This window comes from Euprymna scolopes, chromosome 8, assembly GCF_053919585.1.
Source record: "Euprymna scolopes isolate OS-2025 chromosome 8, ASM5391958v1, whole genome shotgun sequence".
NCBI lineage: Eukaryota > Metazoa > Mollusca > Cephalopoda > Sepiida > Sepiolidae > Euprymna > Euprymna scolopes.
The window spans coordinates 151898400-151923047 of NC_136489.1; the positions used below are offsets into that span (position 1 = coordinate 151898400).

General features: G+C 32.9%; 1 protein-coding gene across 3 annotated transcripts in view; it reads left to right on the plus strand.

Annotated features, from left to right (window-relative positions):
* The window catches only part of LOC145283845 (phosphoacetylglucosamine mutase-like), a 198143-nt gene extending 189436 nt beyond the window's left edge, over positions 1–8707 (plus strand). For 2 of the 3 annotated variants that reach the window (XM_080132954.1, XM_080132955.1), the window contains exons 18-19: positions 2603–2654; positions 8268–8510. In XM_080132954.1, the coding sequence (XP_079989080.1) occupies positions 2603–2617 (15 nt within the window). In that variant the 3' untranslated portion in view covers positions 2618–2654; positions 8268–8510. Of the gene's footprint in view, positions 1–2602; positions 2655–8267 lie in introns of all 3 variants that reach the window. The other variant, XM_080132953.1, reaches the window with a different exon arrangement.
* The last annotated feature ends 15941 nt before the right edge of the window (positions 8708–24648 follow it).

Sequence of the window (24648 nt, forward strand, 5' to 3'; positions counted from 1 at the left end):
GGACTCAGACTGACACTAGGAGCTTATAGCACCTCTTCAGTGAACAGTTTATATGTCCACTCCACCTAAGGTGTGAAAAACTTGCACTACAATATTATATCAAACTTTTCTTGAATCCTAAAAACCCAACTTACAATTGTTTCTTCCATCTTGAATACCAAATTCTTCAACAGAAAAAAAAAAGAAAGCATAAAGAAAACTGTCAAATAGACAAAAGCAGCATATATAAATTGAAATTCCCTGAACATCCCCCATGGTCACTAAAACAACCTAGAATCATTCTAAACCTATCAAAATACCACAAGTTTTACCCCCCCTCCCACACACACAATTTTAACATTAAAGCTAAAATTGTTGACTAATTTTTGTGATTTCCGGTTCAAATAAACAGCTACAGCAGGAATTGGAACACACCCTACTAAAGTCTGGTTGTCCCATTCTCAACCATTCTCAAAATATCAACAAAACATGGACAGACCCAGAAACTCTCCCTGGGAAATGATTGGGTTTTAAACTTATCCTGGATGTAAAGAGGTTGTGGTTCTGAAGTGGAAAGGACACCCATAGGGACATACCACTAATATGCAAGAATAAATTACATTTCTATAATGGCAAGTAGCATTTCAGTTGAAAATAAAGCTATATAATAACACCAAACAAATTTTCAAGTATAATTGTATACAAAATACAATGGTGGTATTAGTTTTGTATTAGGTTGATTTATGTTCATTTATTTATTTTTTTTTGTGGTTGTTCTTTGTTTGATTTGGCATATTGCTGTTTAAACTTTTAGCAAACTACACCCATGTGTGAATTCATCATATTGAGATGGATATAAAGATATGTGTGTTCATAATTAACTTTAGAAGAATGATATACAATAAAACATAAAAACGTAATGGTGGATACAATTTGAAAAACATCTAAATGACATATTAGACCAACATTCAAATTGGACATATTATTAGACCAACATTCAAATTGGACATATTATTAGACCAACATTCAAATTGGACATGCATATATACTGACAGCTCTAAAGACAAGAATAAAGTTGGAAATGCGGCCATTTGTAATAAGATCATATCCCAAAAACGCCTACCAGACAACACATCAATCTTCAGTGCTGAAACGACAGCCATAGATTTAGCCTTAGACCTTACCCTTGAACTCGACTATAACAAATACATCACACTTTCAAACTCACTATCTGTGTTAACATTACTTAAAAACAAAAATCTGAACAATCCTCTGATTGTCAATCTCCTACAAAGAATCAACTTCATTACCCACAACAAAGACATTAACTTCTGCTGGATACACAGGAACTAACAGGAAACGAAAAAGTAGATACAGCAGCAAAACAATCACTCAAAATAAATACAAGCAACACAAAAGAACCCTACACTGACTACAAACTGCTAACTAATAAGTTCATCTTAGTTCCAAATGGCAAGAGCTATGGAACTCATGCAAGAACAAACAACTTCGTCAAATCAAATCCACCTTCAAAGAAGTTTGTCTCCAACAAGAAAATGTGGGGTATATGCGAAAGGAAAAAAAAAAAAAAGGAACCGTTTAAGGCTAGGTTATGGTTAGAAATAAAAACAAGAAAAATAATATACGACGTACCGGACGTATCTGCATCACTCTTTGGGAAAGAAGGAAAGGATGGCTAGCTCATTTATATACCTGAAGGGCATCTTGGGAAGGTGGTGCATGATGGGAAAAGCTATTTTTATTTTTTTTATTTATTTTTTTGGATAGGAGGATATAAAAGCCGGGAAAAATTCCCTGCACGGAACACAAAAAGAAGAGTCGTGAACATCTTCTCTTGAAAAGTATTTCACGTTACTGGCGTTTAGATTGTGCAGTGTGACATTGGTGGCGAGAGGTCAGGTGTCGTTGATTGAAAAAGAAGAGGGCAGAAATGTGCTGTTGTCAAGCGAGTGACTCACTCCTTCCCGAACCCTAGAACTGAATCCTGATCGTAACCTCACAGAAAATGGCAAGAAAAGAAGTAATAACAAGACTCCAAATAGGACCTTAACCGCTGCCACCCATTCATATCTACTAAAAGGCAAAGAAGCACCAAGCTGTACGCCATGTCAAGAACCTTACACAGTGAAACATATCCTAAACAACTGCATAGATTTTAATCAAACACGAATAAAATACTATCCAGAAAACAATCTGAAAGACATTTTTTATAAAAAAAACTCTTAGAATTTCTAAAAGAAACAAAGTTGTTCAACAAAATATAGTTGAGAAAAAAACACAATATATAACTAATGCCCACCAAAAAGCATTACTTTTACTTAAGTTTCAATGCCAACAAAACCTGGAAAAATAACAAACAATAAACAAAACAAACCCAATTCTTCAGCATTAAATAACCCAAAAGGGTTGATATGCTGGTAAAATAAATTAACAAACATTGACTTTTGTTCAACATGTTTAGTTTTAGCCGAAGATTGTTGCTAATTATAATTGGTTTTTAAACGAATCTGTTAAGTGGGGAGAGGATACATCTGAGATCACTTCATGTCTATAGAAATGTTTAGTTTAAGCACTTAGACTCTTTACCTTGTTCCAATTGTAGGGCTTCGGGAACTGAAGATATTGTCCGTGTCTATGCTGAAGCTGAAAGTCTGGTGAGTTCATAAGTTCTCCTTTTATTTTCCCCCCAAAATTGAATTTAATCTCGGTATTTAAAACAATTTATTTAAAATTTTTTTTAATGAATTAACACTTACCAATATTAAAATCCATGAGGTGCCTTCAAAAAATTTCCAGACTTTTTGTACAGGCATTTAAAATTGTCATAGATTCTTGATAATTCAGTATGTTATTGCTATACATCTTATTAGATGACTGATTTTTGTGATTTCAGTTTCAAATGAACAGCTACAGCAGGAATTGGAACGCACCCTCCTAAAGTCTGGTTGTCTCAGCTGGTGACTTTCAAAAATGCAATCTGGACGGGAGGACACTTTGGAAGAACGATATGCAATAAAATTCTGTTTTAAACTTGGAAAAAATGCCACAGAAACGTATGGAATGCTTCAGACTGCTTTTGGACCATCTTGGATGAATTGTGCATCAGTTTTTCAGATGCATAAGAGATTCAAGGAAGGCAGGGTGTCTGTGAGGGATGATGAGAGGTGTGAGAACACCAGAGTTGATTGGCCAAATAAAGAATTTCATGGATAAAGACTGTCGTGTGTCTATAGAGACAATAAGTGCACAGTTTGATACCAGTGTGCGAATTGTATACATAATTATTCGCGAGGAACTGAAGATGCGGAAGATTTGTGCAAAGTTTGTCCCAAGAGAAGATCACAAACATGGGCATCAGTACCATTTCTCATCCTCTATATGCTCCAGACCTTGCTCCCTGTGACTTTTGGTTATTCCCTAAACTCAAGGAAAACCTTAGAGGCTGTCATTTTGAGACAACTGTGGAGATGAAAGAGGCTATGACGATGGTCATTGACCTGCTTACACAAGAGGATGTGTACCTATTTACTATGCCTCCCCACGGGACAGATTAGACACCAGGGTCGTTTTTTAACGTGGAGAAAAGGTACAAAAATAAAAATTGTCTCAGTCGTGAAGGATTTCTCCTCCACCGAAAGAGAACAAGAAATAGAAGTGCAGCATCTGAAGAACAGATGGTATTTATTTGCTCCCCCACCGAGCAAATTAGGCACAAGGCCAATTTTTAATGTGAGGAGTGAAGGGAGGGGGAAGGGAAAAAGGGGACCAGCTCCCGAGAGGTGGGAAATGGGAGCTGGTTAAAGGTCAGGCATGTGGGGTTGCCCCCACATCTGGTCTTTGCTAGTCATAGCTTGCAGTATCTGCCGGAACAGATACTACACTTTGATCTTGTCCCGAAGGCCAAGAATAGATTACTTCGAAGGGATCTAGAGTGTCATGTGAGCACTATTAATAAAAGTGCCCATATGAAAAAGTCTGGAAACTTATTGAAGGCACTTTGTACTTGTGGTTAATGAGATTGAATGATTGGGTATAATCTTATTACATTCGAAGCAGTTTGGTTAATCTTTGCTATTAGCAACATAAATTATTTTAAAGGAAACATGGTTAGAAAATTAATCAAAACATTTTGGTTACATATTTGTTTGTGACCTGTTAGCATTACAAGAAAAGAAAATGTATAGAAGTTAGTGTATATACTAATTCTGAGTAGTCATTTTTTTTAGTTGTTCAGTAGCATAAAGAAAACGGCTGCTTTCCTGAGAATAAATGTGTACACAAACCTTTAAGGCTTATAGCTAGTTGTAATAACTAGCAAAACCTGTGGAAATTCCACTGTAGTTGAAAATTTGTAAAAAAAACATTATGGCGCAAGAAACGTTGAATCTCTACGGTTCCAGATGAGCATTGTCTGAAGATAGCGGTTTCAATCCTACCCAAAGCGTGTCAGAGGCTTACTTGACCAAAACGTGGTGAGACGACAACTATGGATGGCAGTGATTGCTGAGAATGCAGTTAGGAGATTCAAAGTTCTTATCCGTCGCGGTTACCACCTGGCGAAGGCCAGAGGAATAGTTGGCCGAAACGTTGTGAAACAACAACTAATAAAGATGAGAATAATAGTCCGCAATAAATAGATTAATCAATAATGAATTCCAATTAAAATAATATAAATAACAAATTGAAAACAATTATTGGAAAAATTCTTTAACTTTTTAAAGCTAAAAAGAATTGATTTAGAAAAAATTAAATTTTTTTTCAATGAAAATTGTTTCTTTTTCTGAATAATTTTTTTTTTTTTTTTACTATAAATTATAAAGGAACAGATGTTAATTCACTTGCAGATTTTTTTTTTAATTTTAGAAAGAGACTATAATAAAAAAAATAATCTCCTCTCAACATGACCTTTTTTTTAATTATGAAATAAAATAGCAAATTTGAAACCGTAAACGGACAGCCATATTTTTTTTTTTGAGAGGAAATGGTTTTAATGATTTTTAATAAAGAGCCACTACAAAGGGAGGTAATTCGTTTCTTAATGTTTGCAATGTTTTATTTTTTAATTTCTTTATTGTGATACTGGATATACAGGCAAGTAAATAAATATTTAGATTACTGCAGATTATCTTGTTAGAGTTTTGTCATCAAAACTTTTATATGAAAGCTAAAAAAGAACTTATCAAATACAATGCATAGAAATTTATATTGATTTTCTATTTTTTTAATATTCTTATATTGGGTTTGATGGAGATGGTGCATCCTACTAGATATCAGACCTTCACACACTTTCATACATTTCAATTAAGATTTTTTAAAGATTCTAACCGTCCCTTAAAGTACAATTGTTTGTATCTCTCTTGCACTTAGTTCACTAATTATATTCGCCACATCTTTCGATTATTATATGGATAAACAAAAATCAACATTGGTAAAGCTTTCAGTTTGCCATCTGTGTTTAATCGAATTGAAATTTTGAAATGTGATTGTTTTTGTTTTTACATTAAACTTGCATAAAAAAAATGAAACTTAAAATGTTAAAAATTGATTGGATAATTTTTTGGTCCCCCGGCAAAAGAGGGATTGGATTTAGTAATTCACTCCTGTTTTTCTTTTTTTTTTTTTCTCAATAACCAATGCCTTCAATTAAAAATTTTGTACAAACATTAGTCATGGTAAAAGTAAATTTTTGCTAGAATGAATTTATTCACTAGTGGTGGTGGTGGTGGGGGGCAACATGCTCGGTTTGTTGTTTCGTTTTTTTGTTTTAATCTGAAAAATTGTGTGTAATCAAATTTAAAAAAAAAACTAAGAATAATTGCAGATATTGTATCCTGTGCATTTGCTGACTTTTTAAATTGATAATTGATAAATATCAATACTTGTTCAGAATCTCCCTGCATTCTATTAAAAAATAATAATAAATAAAAATCTGTATGATGTACATACTCGTGATGGAAAAATATATTGTACACCAAAAATCATGTAAATTGGTCAAGTAGTTCTAGTTTTATAAAGAAAAAAACATTTTTTGAATGAATTTGAGTTTTTCTAATGCTCCCTCTCCCCACATTAAGAATGGCTTTCTAAAATCTCGATTTGGAGTGATCTTCCTTGCTCCTTCAGAATATTTTCAAGATGGTGTTGCAGTCATTGCTCACTAGTAGGACTTGGGGAAATTCCACAGTGGACTCTTTCATGTGTGATATATTGATGTTAGCATTCTATGGATGTACAACGTAAATGGAAACTCCCTGATATTATTGTAATTCTTTTGTTAAAACTGCAAGAGTATTTTATCTAAATAGAAGGTTGTAAAATACGCTTAAATATGATATTTTAATTCTAATTTTATCTAAATAGAAGGTTGTAAAAAATTTTAATTTTATCTAAATAGAAGGTTGTAAAAAATTTTAATTTTATCTAAATAGAAGGTTGTAAAAAATTTTAATTTTATCTAAATAGAAGGTTGTAAAAAATTTTAATTTTATCTAAATAGAAGGTTGTAAAAAATTTTAATTTTATCTAAATAGGTTGTAAAAAATTTAAATTTTATCTAAATAGAAGGTTGTAAAAAATTTAAATTTTATCTAAAAAGAAGGTTGAAAAAAATTTTAATTTTATCTAAATAGAAGGTTGTAAAAATTCTAATTTTATCTAAATAGAAGGTTGTAAAAATTCTAATTTTATCTAAATAGAAAGTTGTAAAAATTCTAATTTTATCTAAATAGAAGGTTGTAAAAAATTTTATTTTATCTAAATAGAAGGTTGTAAAAATTTTAATTTTATCTAAATAGAAGGTTGTAAAAATTTTAATTTTATCTAAATAGAAGGTTGTAAAAATTTTAATTTTATCTAAATAGAAGGTTGTAAAAAATTTTAATTTTATCTAAATAGAAGGTTGTAAAAAATTTTAATTTTATCTAAATAGAAGGTTGTAAAAAATTTTAATTTTATCTAAATAGAAGGTTGTAAAAAATTTTAATTTTATCTAAATAGAAGGTTGTAAAAAATTTTAATTTTATCTAAATAGAAGGTTGTAAAAAATTTTAATTTTATCGAAATAGAAGGTTGTAAAAAATTTTAATTTTATCGAAATAGAAGGTTGTAAAATACGCTTAAATATGATATTTTAATTCTTGCAGATTTTGTATATATTATTATAGCCAATTTTCTATGGATTCTTATATATTATGAAGTTGTCATTTCAAACATATATCCATATAACTTGGATGCATCAGCTTGAATCACAACCAAAACTTTTGTAGAAAAAAATATATGAGTTCCTTTAGCTATGATTGAAACAAAAATCAAAACGTATTAAGAATTCTTGGTAAAATTATTTCTAAAAAAAAAAAATAGATGACTTGAGTGCCATCAACTATAACCAAAACTTAAGAATTCTTGGTAAAATTATTTCTAAAAAAAAAAAAAAAAAATAGATGACTTGAGTGCCATCAACTATAACCAAAACTTAAGAATATTTGGTAAAATTATTTATTACAAGAATTAAAAGGTCATCTATAATAAAAATCTTACCAATCTGTTTAAATGTATATATGTATGTTTGTATAGCTGTCTAAAACTTTTGACAGAGGCGACGGATTTTCACAAGATCAGAATCGTTTTAAAGCTTGATCCTTCGGACGACAAATATCGAAAAATTGGCTAAAAACATTAATTCCTTCACCCTCAGCTGGCCACTTTTCTACAAGGAGAGGTCGCTTTTTGCGGCAATATTGTTGGAAGTCATCCCCTCTTTTCGACTGACTAGCCTTAAGTTAAACATTCGTCACTTCCAGTTTGGCGATGGATGAAACAGCAAAAACGTCACGTTTCTTTTTTTCTTTGTTTTCCTCCTTTGTGGTACGAGTTCAAGCCTGCCTGCTTATTAAAATTAAAAAAAAATTTTTTTGCTCAATGCACACTTCCAAACACCCGGGCAACACCGGGCACCCAGGCTAGTAACAATTAAATGACACTTGGAAGAAAAAAGATGTAAGCGTGACACACAAAATAACACACATGCTATCGTATTAATATATAGATTAAACCACAAAATAATATGCTGTCATATTAATATTTTTTTATTTAAAAATAAATCTACTTGATCAATTTTATGTGATTTTTGGTGTACGACATTCTTTCCATCATGAGTACATACATCATACAGTTTTTTGGGGATTTTCTATTTTTTTTTTTTATCATCTGAGAGAATTCTGGACAAGTACCTTAAAAGTAAATAAAATTTTCTATTCTTTCTTTCTCAGCATGAAGTGAAACAGCTCAGTTATGCAGTTTGTGAAAAGGTGTATGATATTGGTCATGGGATTGGTGAGAGACCTACTTGCCCAACCTAAGTGATCTCCCTTGAGTTTAATCATTTATGATTCTATTGCCAACACCATTGATTTGATCACGATGGCGTTTGTGCATGTGGAATCGATTTCATTCCAGTGATGGTTATGGGTGCACAAAGTACAAATAAAAAATCTGCTTATATTTTTCTAAAACAATTGTTCTATGCTTATATTTTATGAAGCGGAAATGAAAAATTATATTTTATAAAAATATTACTAACATACACTGTTTGATGGTGTCGAAATTTTTTGATGGGTAAAATCATTATCGGCTTTTGTCTATACATTCTTTGAATCAAGAATTTGTTTTAAAAAAAATTAAATAAAAATAAATTCTTCAGATTCACGTATCATGGTTCCTTTTGTCTTTTTTTTTTTTTTTTTAAATTGTTGCTCTAAAGAAATCAACACTTTATTTTAAAACTTTTATTGAAAAAAATCAATTCAAATATGTTAACTTGATTCTGTAATAAAGCGAACACCTATTCAATGTAGCTGCTTTCAGCCTTAATCACAATCTTGATACAGGTCTGGAACTGGGAGCATGCCTTTTCCACAAGCGTCAGATGGTGACGATCAGGCTGGCTTTGGTGTTGTGGGAGGTCATGTTGGTGATGTTCTCGACGTATCACCAAACAAAGTTGTCCAGCAGGTTCAGGTCAGGGAAGGAGCGGGGCCAATGAGAGAAGAGTACAAAGTTGTAGCACACCTTCTGAAGCCAAGACTGGATCTCTTTGGACTTGTGGGCCAGTGCCGAGTCCTACTGCCACACCCAGAGTCTGTTAGCGGCCACCTGATTACACCAGGGGATCACCACACTCTTCAGCACATCCAGGTGCACTTTGGTGTTGACTTTCAAGCCGATTTCGAAGATGAAAGGTGACATGTGGTTCTCACTTGAAACCACACTAAAGACCATAACCGTGACTAGAAAATTTGTTTGCATCACCTTGGGAATGTTCCTGTTATTTGTTGAACCATGCGGATTTGCATTTTGAGGGTGCACGCAATACTCTTGGGATTTGTCCGCAACTGACCAACTAGTAGATGGTCTGCAACCAAAAAAAGAAAACTGGGAATTTGTCTTTATTCTCATTGGTCAAATTATAATCTTATCTGTTGTTTTTCGTATGTGTTATTTTCAGATAAAGCTTTCAATTTGGATATCATAGCTTTTTTCCATTCTTGGTGATTTTTCTGAATTAATTGTCTCATAACTTTCCGGTGTGCTTTTCAATGAGTAACAGTAATCCACTGCGTAGTCTTGTATCTTTTCAATTTTTAAGAAGTCTGACCTTTTTCACTCCCTTAGCGGGTATCGATGTGTCTGGTTAATATTTTTGTCAGTAGTTCTACTGCAATTGTTGTCGTTATTAATATTTTCATTGTGATCGATTAAGATGCTAGGTAATATTTCCTCACGTTTTTCATTCACTGGATCGCCATTTTTAAAATTTAATGTATCATTGAATTTTACACATCTAACCATTTTTATGGCATTTTTGGCTGGAAAGTAGATTAAATATGTTGGACTGTTTTATTGTAACCTACGAAAATACCTTTTTTGTTTTTATTATTTAGTTTACTGGTATTTTCTATAAATGTAAAACAATCTGAACCAAATATATGCATTCGGTTCATTTTGGGTTTTACACCACAAAAAACTTCATACAGTGTTTTTCCTAATCTTCTATTGAACAATCTATTTCTGATATATGCTGCTGCCATTAAAGTGTACGTCCATAAACTATGCGCTAATTTCAATTCGATGAGTAGACATCTTGCCATCTCTAAAAGGGTTCGCCATGCCCTTTCAGCGGTGCCATTTTGGAATATAGATAGAGCAGAGATTTTTCGTGTTTAATACGGTGGTTAATTAATAAAAGTTCTAAGTCTTTACTAGTAAATTCAGTCCCATTTTCTGAGTGAATACATTTTACAGAATCGTACGGGGCAATATCAGCTAAATATTTCTTAGTGGCGAGGATAGTGTCTGATTTGTTTTTTAGAAAATAAACCATAATTAAGCCGGAAAAATCATCAATAAAGTTCAAAACATACCTTAGATTATTTCTCCCCATCGGGCTGATTGGACCTGCCAAGTCACAATGCACAAGTGAGAGAATTTTTGTGGCCTTTTTATCTGGCGTTTTGCTTATATATATTTTGTCATTTGTCCTCGTGCACAAACATCACAATTTGGGAGATTGTCTGAAGGTATTATTTTCATGCCTTTGACTACATTTGGTATTTTTTTAATGATGAAAACCTCAAACGGAAATGGAATCATGTCGTCTCTTCTAGTGCGACAATTTTATCGTTCCACCCTGTATATACAGTGTGGACGATTTTTTTTTTTTTATGTAATAATCTAAAAAAATAACCTAGAAAAAAAAAAAGAATGAAAAAATTTAATACAAATTTTTTTTTTACTGATGATGACATGACCAGAAGAGACATGTATCATATCTTAGTAAAAACAGAAAAAATGCCTCATTTGAAATTTGACTGTGTTTAGTGTTGAAATATTATGTTGAACAAAGATGGCAGTGAAAAATCAGTGCAGTGCAATCCTGAGTGTAATTGCCAGTAACAAAGATGGCGGTGAAGAAGCAGTGCAGTTCTATTCAGATCAGATCAGATCCCGTGTGTAGTTGCCAGTAACAAAGATGGCAGCGAACTGGTTGAATCCAAAATTCAAGAATTTTTATAGTAACTTTGGAAGCTTTTCATTGGTTGCCCACCATGACTTGTTGTTATAAAAACGATCGTCGAAATCATTGGTGTCATGCCCCCATTAAGAGTCAAAAACATTTAATGCACCCCCTTTTTTGATATAATGGAAAAATCCTGTCGGATTCAATTTGATTCGACTTGAGAAAAGGAAAATAAATAAATGAAATTAAAAAAAAAAATTGTTATTTTATTTGTTCATTTATTTGTTTATTTTTTTTTTTGTTTTGGGGAATTTGTCTTTATTCTCATTGGTCAAAAAGAATTAATATATTGGTATAATATGTGTAAAAAGAAGCCATTTTTTTTTTTTTTTTTTTTTGAATCACTTTTTTTTTTTTTTTTTTTGAATCACTTTTTTTTTTTTTTTTTACATATAAAAATAAACTCTTTTCAAACATATATATATATATATATATATATATATATATATACACACACACATACAAATAGAATCCTATTCAAATACATATAAACATATGCACACAAACTCGCACAAATATACATTTTTTTTTTTTAACAAAAACTGGAAACATTATGTTAGGTATTAGTTGGTTAATTTAGTTAGTAAGATAGAAATGGTCGCAGTTTAATATCGTGGCCAGGACAATTTACAATCTATTTTTTTTCTTTTCTTTTTTTTTTTGTGTGTGTGATTTCGATTGTTTAGGCTTCTCTTTTTGGGTTTCTGAAAAGAGATTTATTCATAATTAGATTCCAGAAAGTTTGGCTATAAAATGTTTTATCCTTTTTATAGGTTTAGTGAAAATGTTAGCTATATTATTCTCAGATGTCACATAACTAAGAGTAATAGATTTTTTTACTTACTTCATCCCTGATGAAATGATATCTGGTATCAATATGCTTCGACCTTTGATGAATCATAGAATTATTTGCTGATAAGATACTACTCTGGTTGTCACAATGAATTACTATAGGTTTTTTTACTTTGATCTGGTTTTAAAATAAATTTAAGAAGGCTGTTCAGAAAAATTGCCTCCTGTACAGAATGGGTGAGGGCCACAAATTCTGCTCCACAAGTAGAAAGGGCAACAATTTGTTGTTTTTTAGTTTTCCAAGAGATCATAGGTCCATTCTTTGACAGTCTAAAACAATACCCTGTTATACTTTTTCTATCCTCAGTTACCCCAATCTGAATCTGAAAATCTTAAATTAAGAGGATATGTAGACTTTTTAAATATTAAAGATTGTTCCTTGGTTCCTTTTAGATATTGAAGGATTTGTTTTGCATGATTAAGGTCCTTAATTGTCGGTTTCGATAAGTTTTGCGATAGCTTTGTTACAGTGTAATACATGTCAGGGCTAGTTGTAGTCATCAAATAGATGAGGCTTCCAATCATTTCTCTGTATAATCGATCATCTATTTTGTTTCGGTCTCTATATTTTTATTATATCCATTTCAACAGAAGTTGTACGCGGTTTGCAATCTTGCATTCTGAACTTAAGCAGAATTTTTTCAATATACCGTGATTGGTTCATTGTTATAGTTTCATTTTCAAAGGTAAATTTTATACTGAGGAACCATGACAATCGTCCAAGATCGGCCATTTAAAATTTTTTATTTAATTTATTTTTAACACCTTTAAAAGTGTTGTCACAGTTGGAGGTGAGTAATATATTGTCAACCCAAGAAACCAAAATCAACAATTAATTACCTACGTTTTTGGTATACATGCACACGTCTACAGGACATTGTTTGAATTCTTGTTCTATAAAAAAATTATGGAGTGTTAAATTCCAATTATGAGCACTTTGTCTTAGTCCATATAACGATTTATTCAGTTTCTGTAAAAATTTTAAATTTTTCATTTTAAATCCCTCTGAAGGGTAAATATAGATTTCACAGTTAATCGAAGCATTTAAATAAGCATTTTTTTTTTTTTTTTTTTTTTTTTTTTACATCCATTTGATGTATTTTTAAATTGTATTGAGTGGCAAATTGTAATAAGATTTTGTTGGTAAATTTGTCGTTGGTGAAAATGTTGCCAAATATTTCATTCCATAAATTTGTGAAAAACCTTTTGCAACAAATCTTGCTTTAAGTTTCACTGCCAGAAGATATGATTTTTTGAAAAACCCAGCATAAGGAAATTATAATCTTATCTGTTGATTTTGCCACTATTTTGTATGTGTTATTTTCAGATAAAGCTTTCAATTTGGATATTATAGCTTTTTTCCATTCTTGGTGATTTTCTGAATTAATTGTCTCATAACTTTCCGGTGCGCTTTTTTTTTTTTTTTTACATAGGCATCACCACATTATCAAGGCCAAGAGGCCACTCAAGGATAAGGGTTAAAGAGTGTACATTAGAAATTGGACAATATAGTAATCATTAGTAATGAAAATTTGGTAAATTTGATAACTTATATGGAACGGCTCATCAAGAACTTATTTACGTTAGACTTAAAGACAACCATATTGTAGTCAGCCGGAAAGCAGGAAAACGGAAGACAATTCCACAGGCGTGCAGTTCTAAGAAAGAAGCTCTGTTCATGGAATCTACGTTTAAGTTTAGGCACAGATAAAGAGTGGGGGGGAATTATTGATAGTGTTTACAGCTAGACGAGTGTTTCTTGTGAAAGTTTGGCGAGGGGGGACCATAGATTGAAGCTCAGTCGAACACTTTCCATGAAAATAACGATACATCAGAGACAAACTCGCAACATCTCTTCTGTGAGATAGAGGTTGCAAGGAAGAGAAAAGGACATCTCCTACGAGGCTACGAAGTCTATTTTGAACTCTATCAAGGCAAGCCAAGTCCTTTCTAGCAGCTCCTGCCCAGATGTGGCAACAGTATTCCATCCTTGGACGTACCTGGCTCTTATATAGATAGAGAATAGCATCAGCAGTGAGATATCTACAGGATCGATAGAAAGATCCCACCATTTTTCCAGCGGCCTTGGCAACAGATTTGATGTACGTGTTCCATTTAAGATCAGGAGTAATGGTCAAGCCAAGAAGCTTGTCAAAACTTGAGGCCTCCTGAAGACAAGAGCCATTCATTTCAATTGATGCCAGATGTGGATCAGAATGTTGATGATGTAAAGAGAGAAGCTTGGTTTTAGATGCATTAAAAGTAACCAGCCACTCCTTACCCCATTGTACTACGTGCTCAAGATCAGAGGAGAGAGAATTGGAGAGAACTTGGTCGTTTACTGTCTTAGATGTGCTACCATAAATGGTAGTTTTCAATGAGTAACAGTAATCCACTGCGTAGTCTTGTATCTTTTCAATTTTTAAGAAGTCAGACCTTTTTCACTCCCTTAGCGGGTATCGATATTTTTGTCAGTAGTTCTACTGCAATTGTTGTCATTATTAATATTTTCATTGTGATCAATTAAGATGCTAGGTAATATTTCCTCACGTTTTTCATCCACTGGATCGCCATTTTTAAAATTAAATGTATCATTGAATTTTACACATCTAACCATTTTTATGGCATTTTGGGCTGGAAAGTAGATTAAATATGCTGGACTGTTTTATCGTAACCTACGAAAATACCTTTTTTGTTTTTATTATTTAGTTTACTGGTATTTTCTATAAATGCAAAACAATCTGAACCGAATAGATGCATTTGGTTCATTTTGGGTTTTACACCACAAAAAGCTTCATAGAGTGTTTTTCCTAATCTTCTATTGAACGATCTATTTCTGATATATGCTGGTGCCATTAAAGCGTACGTCCATAAACTATGCGCTAATTTCGATTCGATAAGTAGACATCTTGCCATCTCAAAAATGGTTCGCCATTCCCTTTCAGCGGTGCCATTTTGGAAGGGGGAATAGGGCACAGATTTCTCGTGTTTAATACGGTGGTTAATTAATAGAAGTTCAAAGTCTTTACTAGTAAATTCAGTTCCATTTTTTGAGCGAATACATTTTACAGAACCGTACGGGGCAATATCAGCTAAATATTTCTTAGTGGCGAAGATAGTGTCGGATTTGTTTTTTAGAAAGTAAACTATAATTAAACCGGAAAAATCATCAATAAAGTTCAAAACGTACCTTAGATTATTTCTCCCCATCGGGCTGATTGGACCTGCCAAGTCACAATGCACAAGTGAGAGAATTTTTGTGGCCTTTTTGTCTGGCGTTTTGCTTATATATTTTATCATTTTCCCCTGTGCACACACCTCACAATTTGGGAGATCATCTGAAGGTATTATTTTCATGCCTTCGCCTACATTTGGTAGTTTTTTAATATCAGCTGTATTGCAATGTCCTGGAATTTTATGCCATGTTTCTAAGTCATGACAGGCAGTTTTTGAGGGAACCATATTTTTTAAATAATATAACCGGACATTTTCTTTAATGTCAAATATAGTTCCATTGGGGTATATCAATTTTGACTTGTTTTGGCCAAATTGTATATTCGCGCCTTGTTTAATTGCAGCCTGGACGGAAAATGTCTTGCTTAAATGTAGGTATGAACAGAGCATTTTTTTAGAATACAGTTACAGATTTCATCTTTATTATTTTTTAGGGATATTTTAGCATCACCTCTTTTCAAGACTATATCACTTATTTGACCACCGTCGGCAAGTTCGACAAAATGACTTTGTGGATTAAAGTTTGAATCAAACTTAATAAAATCAGATTCCTTAGTGATAATGTTTGCTGTAGCACCACAGTCTAAAAGGAGATTTTTACCGTTTGTGGTATTGTCAAAGTTACATATGAATAGAAATGTATGTTTTTCATCAAAGTTCTCAACGTTTTTTACGGAGTCCATTTTTGAGCATTTATATTGACATTGGAAACTTTTGTGGTTGGGTCGTCCACAATTATAGCAGATAATTTTATTCTTTTTCTTGGGAAAATTACTTTTGGGGGAAAACATTGTGGTGAGGTGCGTAATTTGGTGGTGTCTGTTTTCGAGAAGCATTTTTGAACTTTATAATATTGCTGGAGTTATTATTGTCCACGAGCCTACGATTTGTCTCTTCGTAACTGTGCAATGCCACTTTAAATTCACTGAAATTTATGGGTTTGTCTTTCTGAGTTATAACAGTTGTAAATGATTTAAAATCGGCTGGAAGTCCCTTGAGGGTCATTGATATCAACAAGCTATCGCTTATTATTTCACCTGAGAGTTTTAAGACATTGGCGGTTGTTTCTACCTTATAACATAGACGGTAATAGTTTCATCCTCGTTACGTTTTAGAGACATTAGTTCTTTATATAGTGATATAATCTTCAGTTTCCCTTTTGATAAATAATGTTCTCTTAATATGTTCAATGCTTTCCTTCCATCATCCAAGGCGTCTCTTATAATCAGAGACAAACTATCGTCTAAGCACTGAATCAGTTCTGCGAACACATGTGCGTTCTTTTCGAAAAATTTGGGGTTGTTAGGATTCTCTATTGGAGATTGTATCACTTTGTGTAGTTTAGATACCCCAGAAACTTTACCTGCCACAATTTGAATTTAGATTCTGAACCATCAAAGAAAAGACAATGGCTGGGCGCATAACCTGGTGAATTTTGAGACATTATGTTGAACAAAGATAGCAGTGAAGAAGCAGTGCAGTACGATCCTGAGTGTAATTGCCAGTAACAAAGATGGCGGCGAAGAAGCAGTGTAGTTCAGTTCAGTTCAGTTCAGATTCTGAGTGTAATTGGCAGTAACAAAGATGGCGGCAAAGAAGCAGTGTAGTTCAGTTCAGTTCAGATTCTGAGTGTAATTGCCAGTAACAAAGATGGCGGCGAAGAAGCAGTTCAGTTCAGTTCAGATCAGATTCTGAGTGTAATTGCCAGTAACAAAGATGGCGGCGAACTGATTGAATCCAAAATTCAACAATTTTTATAGTAACTTTAGAAACTTTTCATTGGTTGCTCACCATGACTTGTTGTTATAAAAACGATCGTCGAAATCATTGGTGTCATGCCCCCATCAGGAGTCAAAAACATTTAACAAATATTTTGATATTTTCAAGATTTACTGACAAATGGAAATATAAAAATTTACTAGCAGGACCTGTGTAAATTCCAGGGGGGACTCCTTCATATGTGATATATTGATGTTGGCAGTCTGTAAATGTTCACCATAAATGGAGACGTTCTGATATTATTGTAGCGCTTTTGTTAAAACTGCACAAGTATTTATCTAAGCTAGCAGGGATGCCTGGTCATAAAATATGCTTAAATATGATATTTAAATTTATGCAGAGTTCGTATATATTATTATAGATGTAATGTTCTGTCGATTCTTTATATATTATAAAGTTGTGATTTCAAAAATAAAATAAAAAAAATATCCATATAACTTGGGTGAATCAGTTTGAATCGAAAATGAAATCAAAACTTATGAAAAAAAAAATATATGTATATTTATTTTGAATGAAAACAAAGGTGTGTAGTGTTTACCTGATATACACAATGGTAAACTTCAAACTAATATAAATAATAGTTATATATAGAAAATTTAATCCCAACTGAATTAAAAAAAAAATCAATAACAAATTTGAGTTCCTTCAGCTATAATCGAAACCAAAATGTATAAAGAATCTTTGGTAAAATTATGTATAAAAAAACATAGCTGATGGCACTCCAGTAATCTATAATCGAAACTGAAACCAAAACTTTGAAAAATTCTTGGTAAAATTGTTTATTGCAAGAAATAGAAGTCCATAATAATTAAACGACAGTCACTCAGATGTAAGCAAAATAACACATACGTTATCCAAACAAGGCACATTGCAACTTTGAAGTAGGGGGGCTACTATCAGGGACATAAGCTACAGGGGTACTATGTGGGGAATTGGGCAGCAAGATGTCGGTTTACGTTACACTTGAACTTCTGCATGTCAGTACAATTGGGGAAGCGGGAAGCTACTGGAGTAGAAAGCTCTCTTACATCTAGGGATCTCAACTGTGAAGGGGTGGTATTTTGCTGCTTGTGGGTTTGTTGGGGGTATTTATGTCGAGGGGGAGGTACAAGTGCTTGCAGTTCGTTAGAGCATTCACCATTAAAGTACTTGTAGAACAGGCAGAGGGATGCTACATTTCGTTGATGGGACAGAGGCTGAAGCTTAGATGACAGTTCAGGACCTATCAGGTTGGCGACTCTCTTTTGTACCTTGTCTCTTGAATATGTAGGTTGTTTGAAGGTATGTTGGGTTGAGAAATGCAGGAAGGAAAACAATTTTTAAAATTAGGGTCAGCTCTCGAAAGACTAATGGAGTAACAGGGATAGTCCGAAGATCAAAGTGAGTTTTGCCTTTTCCTCTCATCAGTGAGAGCTGAGAGCTTACAGTGAATGTAAAGACGAATGCTTTGACTTTTCATTTCCAAATTTTTTCACATTTTGTGATCTGTAAAAGATATCGTTTTAATCTTTTCTACAGGCACTCTTTCAGGGAATGTCCATTGTTTCTTGTAATGGAAGCTTGTCTGATGAGAAAAGATGAGCTCTTAAGATGTAGGTATATCAGTACAACTGAACGCACTGACATCTGTAAGAAATACTTCTATTATCAGGTACATGTATAGATTAGTTGTTAACATGGCATTCTCAGCAACACTAATAGGTGTGATGAAACTTTCTAAATCTTTCGTTTCCAATCCCCCACTTTCTCAGTCTCTCTCTCAATATATATATATATATATATATATATATATATAAAATCTTCTCTCTCAAATATTTCTCATTTTATATCTCTCCTCTAGTTTTCATGCATAAAGTAAATTTCACAGTGTATAAGGATTATTTGATACTGAAGATATAACATATAAGACATATTTGGAATCAAGTCACCCCCACCCCCATACTGTTATTTCATATCATTTTAAACCATAGCAGCAAGTTTTAGTCTCCCCTCCATTAACGCCAGAGGTTTTGGGGGAAATATATATATATATATATATATATATATATATATATGAGAGAGAGATGAAAAAAGAACATTGCAAGTTGTATGTCCATTAATATTTTGTCTTTATTGTAAAACTCCTACAATAAAAATGAAACGTTGATGGACATATATAACTTGGTTTGTTCTTTTTTCATCTCTCTATCACGTCAGATTTCGATTCTAATTTTTACGAGGATTAACCACTTATCAAGGCCTGAAGGCCACTCGAAGATAAGGGTTAATGAGTGTAAGGTAGTCGCTAAAGCAACAACTTAGTGATTGTTAGTGGTGGAAATTAGGTATAAAGATTATTTAAAGAAGCTGGACATAAAGAATTTGTTTACATTGGACTTGAAGATGATCATATTGTAGTCATCTGTGGAAAAGAGGTTTCAGGGTGGAGAAAAGGGCATTGTTACAGGGAAAGGCTGTCCCCCTTTCCATGTAAATAAGAACATTATATAAGTGGAAATGAGATTAGGATAAGCCGAAACTCGAACCTTGCAAGCAAAGTTAAGAATTGGCATATTAGAATCTAGCTATTGTTAAATTCTATTAGAAATAGTTAGATATTGTTTATATCGTAAAAAGAATTGGTTGTTGATTCTGTTTGGAATCTGAATGTTAAAAGTTCAGCCAAAAAGAATGAACAATAAAAATTAAAAATATATTGTTAAAAAATAGGTTAGAGTCATATGTTGAAAGTTATTTTGTTGTCAAAAGTGTGTGCATAGCCACGTGAATTGGTCACGTTTGGAAAACACACTTCTGACGTCATAACGAAGAGGGATTCTCAATATCGGCGCTAGAGTTAGTCAGATGAGAGAGTTGCAGAGTCGGAAGTTAAAGAGTTGAGAGCAGTTGGGTTGAGTTGGAGTGAGTCCTTTGGAAGTGAAGGAAAGAACATTAAACTATGTAGTGGAACCCCCCCCCCCAAAAAAAAAACGAACCTTGCATAATGCCACGGAAGGTCCTTAGCTAGATGAAATACACACATACACAATGAAAAAAAAATGTAAAGCATACACTCTTACATGAAAAAAAAATGTTGATATGCTGCAACGAAAACAATAACAATAATAAAAACACCCACACACGAATATCTATTTAGAAAAGTGAAGAAAAATGCTAGATGATTTGTCATACATGCACATATGAAAGAGAAAATGTATTTAAAAAAAAAAGACAATAATAGAATAAAAAAACAAACACATGAAAACGTAAATACGACAGTCACAAGGTACTTTTGAGTAAAACATGATAAAATACTACGATTTGGGTTAATAATTTTCATTGATAAATGAATTGTTTTGTTTTAAAAGTACACACAAGTAGAGAAATTGGGGTCATTTATTATTGTTGTGAAATTTATATCAATGTGTCAAATTGAAATTGTTGAAAATTGTTTTGCATAACTGTTTATCAAACTCAAAAGTCGCCTGTACTTTTAAAGCCTATGTTATGAGAAGAGATGTGCTTTTGTTGCAAAAATAATTTTGTGATCATTGTTGAACTTTTCAGCTTTCCAGGTGTTTTTTTTGCTTTTGAAAAAAAAAAGGGACAATTTTTTGACAGACTTTGTTATTGTTGTTTTTGTCACAGAAAAAAAAAGATTTTTTTCTTGAAAAAGTTATAACTGTAACGATAAATGTGTAATCATGCAATAATGTATTTTTTTTTTTGTGAAAATCTTTGAACAAATATTGTAAATTGTTTTAAATGTATGTATAATGTTATTGTATTTGTTTGCCAGGAATTCAAATCATAATTAAGTAAATAAATTAAAATGAAAGAAACAAGTCATATTAAAATAAAAATGAGACGTTAATTGAGACAAATGGTTGGCCTAGAAATAAGTTAGAATTTTAGCGAGGGGACAATAGAAAATTACGTAAATGGGTATTTTGAGAGTTTTTCGGATGTGATAAGCAAGCGAGAGAATTTTTTTTTTTTTTGATGCCTATAGACATTTTTCATAAGAGTGTAACTTGCCAGGAGACAGCATTAGAATGCCCTTGTTAGGAAAATATAGATGGGAACCTGCGATATTGGGTGCTTATAAAGCATGCTGTAAGTAACAGCACCAAGCAGAATTATAAATCTCGGCACAATAAATTAAAAAGGCAGGTGTTGAAGGATACGAGAATTCCTTAGGATACCAAAGGACTATAAGAGTCAGTACCATGAGAAAATCACATATAGCATTAAGAAGAGAGGAAAATGTACCCTAAGTACGTAGGAAGAAAAGATATAAATTTATTATTATTTTTTTTATTTATCTATTTTTTTTTTTTTTTTTTTTTTTTTTAGAGATGTATGAATGCGGGACATCCATGTTTTGGATATTGGATGCTCTGATGGAAGGAAAAAAAATCACAGAAATCTGGGCCATAGTTAGAATTCAGTGCGCAAATAGGAATTTTGGCGCAAGATATGGGGATTATTTAGTTAAGGGTGATGTTTTCTAAGTCTTTATCGAAGTTCCAAGAGTCCAAGCAAAGAAATCCAAGCAAATCAGTGTGATGAAAAGGTATATCTTAATAATTAGAAGCCAACCACAAAGATTTAAGTAAATGAGCTTTGATGTATGTCTCAAAAGAAATAAAATAGACAAAGCTCTAATTAGTAGAACAACCAGGCGAAAGAAAGGATCAGGACACATTTGGATGAAAAGTCATTGATTTCATGAAGAGGTAAAATGAGACCTCAGTTTACGGCATAAGGGTGGCTGGATGAAGCAGCTGAGGTGAATCATAGGCGGTATACCCTACACCCAAAAAGGAAATGCCAGGAAGATCAGAGAGAGATTCTGATCTAAAGAAAATAATTATGAAGTCAGTTGGAAAAAGGCTGACTAAAGAAGTTTTTATTTTATTTATTTATTTATTTTTTTTGATGGGGTCTGATCTTTCTTAGCCAAGTGGTTGTATATAGAGAAAAAAATGTACTAGAATTTAAAAATGCATACATTTTTTTAAAAATGGGAAAGATAGGGATGTTACAGGGAAAGGCTGTCCTCTTTCCATGTAAATAAGAACATTAGATAAATGGAAATGAGATTAGGATAAGCTGAGACTCGAACCTTGTAAGCAAAGTTAAGAATTGGAATGTTAGAACTTAGCTATTGTTAAATTCTATTAGAGATAGTTAGATATTGTTTATATCGTAAAAAGAATTGATTGTTCATTCTGTTTGGAATTGAAATGTTAAAAAGGTTATCCAAAAAGAATGAACAATAAAAATTAAAAATATATTGTTAAAAAATAGGTTAGTCATATGTTGAGAGTTTTTTTGTTGTCAAAAACGTGTGCATAGCCACGTGAATTGGTCACATTTGGAAAACACACTTCTGACGTCATAACGAAGGGGGATTCTCAATATAGGAGCTAGAGTTAGTCAGATGAGAGAGTTGCAGAGTCGGGAGTTAAAGAGTTGAGAGCAGTTGAGTTAGGTTGAGTTGGAGTGAGTCCTTTGGAAGTGAAGGAAAGAACATTAAACTATGTAGATCCCAAGGGTGTGGAACCCCCCTCCCCCCAAAAAAAAACGAACCTCGCATAATGCCACGGAAACAACTAAGGTCCTTAGCTAGACGAAATACGCACATACACAATGAAAAAAAAATGTAAAGCATACACTCTCACATGAAAAAAAATGTTGATATGCTGTTGGGTTGAGTTGGAGTGAGTCCTTTGGAAGCCAAAGCAAGAACATCAAACTATGTAGATCCAAATTTGAATTCCTGACGTCATCAGCATTCGACCGCTCCAATGAATAAAGAATCATCATTGTGTTTTTGTAAAACTGTTGTCATGTGTCATCTTTCAACACTCAAAAGGTAATGTGTTAATCATTTGTAATGAACATTGTGTAACCCTTACAAGATTATGTATCTCCCCTCCTCTGTGTTAAGAACTTGTAGACATCTCCAGTCAGTATCTATATATGAAGTTTCTAAGAAATATCAGAACTGTATATGTCTTATCTCACTTCCTCATCATTGTTATATCCGTTATATATTGTTTCAATATGAACTCCCGTCATATCTCTTTAATATGAGCCCCTGTCATCTTCAATATGAGTCCCCCACTATACAAGAGCATCACTTACTAGGTTTCAGAACCGATTTTTTACTATGTCAAGGCTAGATAGGATGCTATGAACTGCTTCTGCCCAGTACTGGCAATAGCACTCCATTTTAGGGCGATTTGGCTCTTATACAGTTAGAGGATTGCATTGGGGGTTGGATAACTTCTGGAGTTGTAGAATGATGCAACTATTTTTTCCAGCGATCTCTGGCAATAGATTTTCATTTCAGGTCAGGAATGAAAGTCAGTCCCAGAAACTTGTCCAAGCAAGACACTTCTTTGAGATGGAAACGATTCCTATCAATTGTGGCCGAGTGGGGATTTGCGTTAATGGTTAGAATGTTTGCTAAAGTGATGGGAGATGAAGAGTCAGTAATTTTTTTATTACTCAAAACAAGGCATATCGCCACTTGAACGTAAAGAGCTACTATCTGGGATCATGTCTAACAGGGGACTCTGGGGAGTTGATGAGCGAGATGTCTTTTCTCAGTACATTTAAGCTTCTGCACTTTAGTACAGCCACAAACAGGGAAGGAATTCTAAAGTCTAGCAATCTGAGGGGAGAATCTATTAGAGTAGAAGGCTTTTTTGTTATCTACGGATCTAAAGTGTAAGGGTCGGATTTCTTTTACTTGTCGGGTAAGTCGGGGGTATGTCTATCGAAGGAGCACAAGTGCTATGAGTTCAGGCAGGATTGGAGTTTAGATGGCGATTAACCTCAAATCCAAAACAACCCAAACCAAAAGCGAAAGGGACACAAATATCAAGTCACAGGTTTGTATCCCTGGAAACAGTAACCATTTTTATTTACATTGTAAACATATAAAACTTTTTATAATTTAAAAAAAATTAAATAATATGAACAGAATTGTTCTGGTACTTTTGTAGGATTGTCTTGCAACTATTCTGTACTTTCACCTAACAATGTAATTTTTGTGTTTTTTTTTTGTTTTTTTTTTACAAAATGTAGGGTCAATTTTAATATAAATGGTCGATTAATTAATCACCTGATTTCATCTAACAATTTACTAAAACAAAATATCACTTAAATTGGATTAAAACAAAAATATTGCGGTACAATAAGTGCATTAATATGAAAAAACCTAATTATTACAAAAAAAAAATCTGTGCCTAACAATTTGATAATAAAAAAAGTCGAATAATTGACCATGTGATTAAATAATCGATCATTTATATTAAAATTAACCATACACGCGTATCAATTTTTCAGTTTCTCTTTTTCAATTGTTTTTGTAAAAAAAAAAAAAAAAAAAAAAAAAAAAAAAAAAAAAAAAATTTAATTGTTAGGTGAAAGTACAGAATAGTTGCAAACCAATCCTACAAAAGTACCAGAACAATTTTGTTCGTATTATTTAAATTTTTTAAAAATTATTAAAAGTTCTATATGTTTACAATGTAAATAAAAATGGTCACTGTTTCCAGGGATACAAACCGGTGACTCGATGTTAGTGTCCCTTTCGCTTTTGGTTTGGGTTGTTTTGGGTTCGAGGTTAATCGCCACCTAAAATCCAATCTTGCCTGAGTTCATCAGAGCAGATTCTATTAAAGTACTTGTAAAACAACAGGCACAGGGATGCA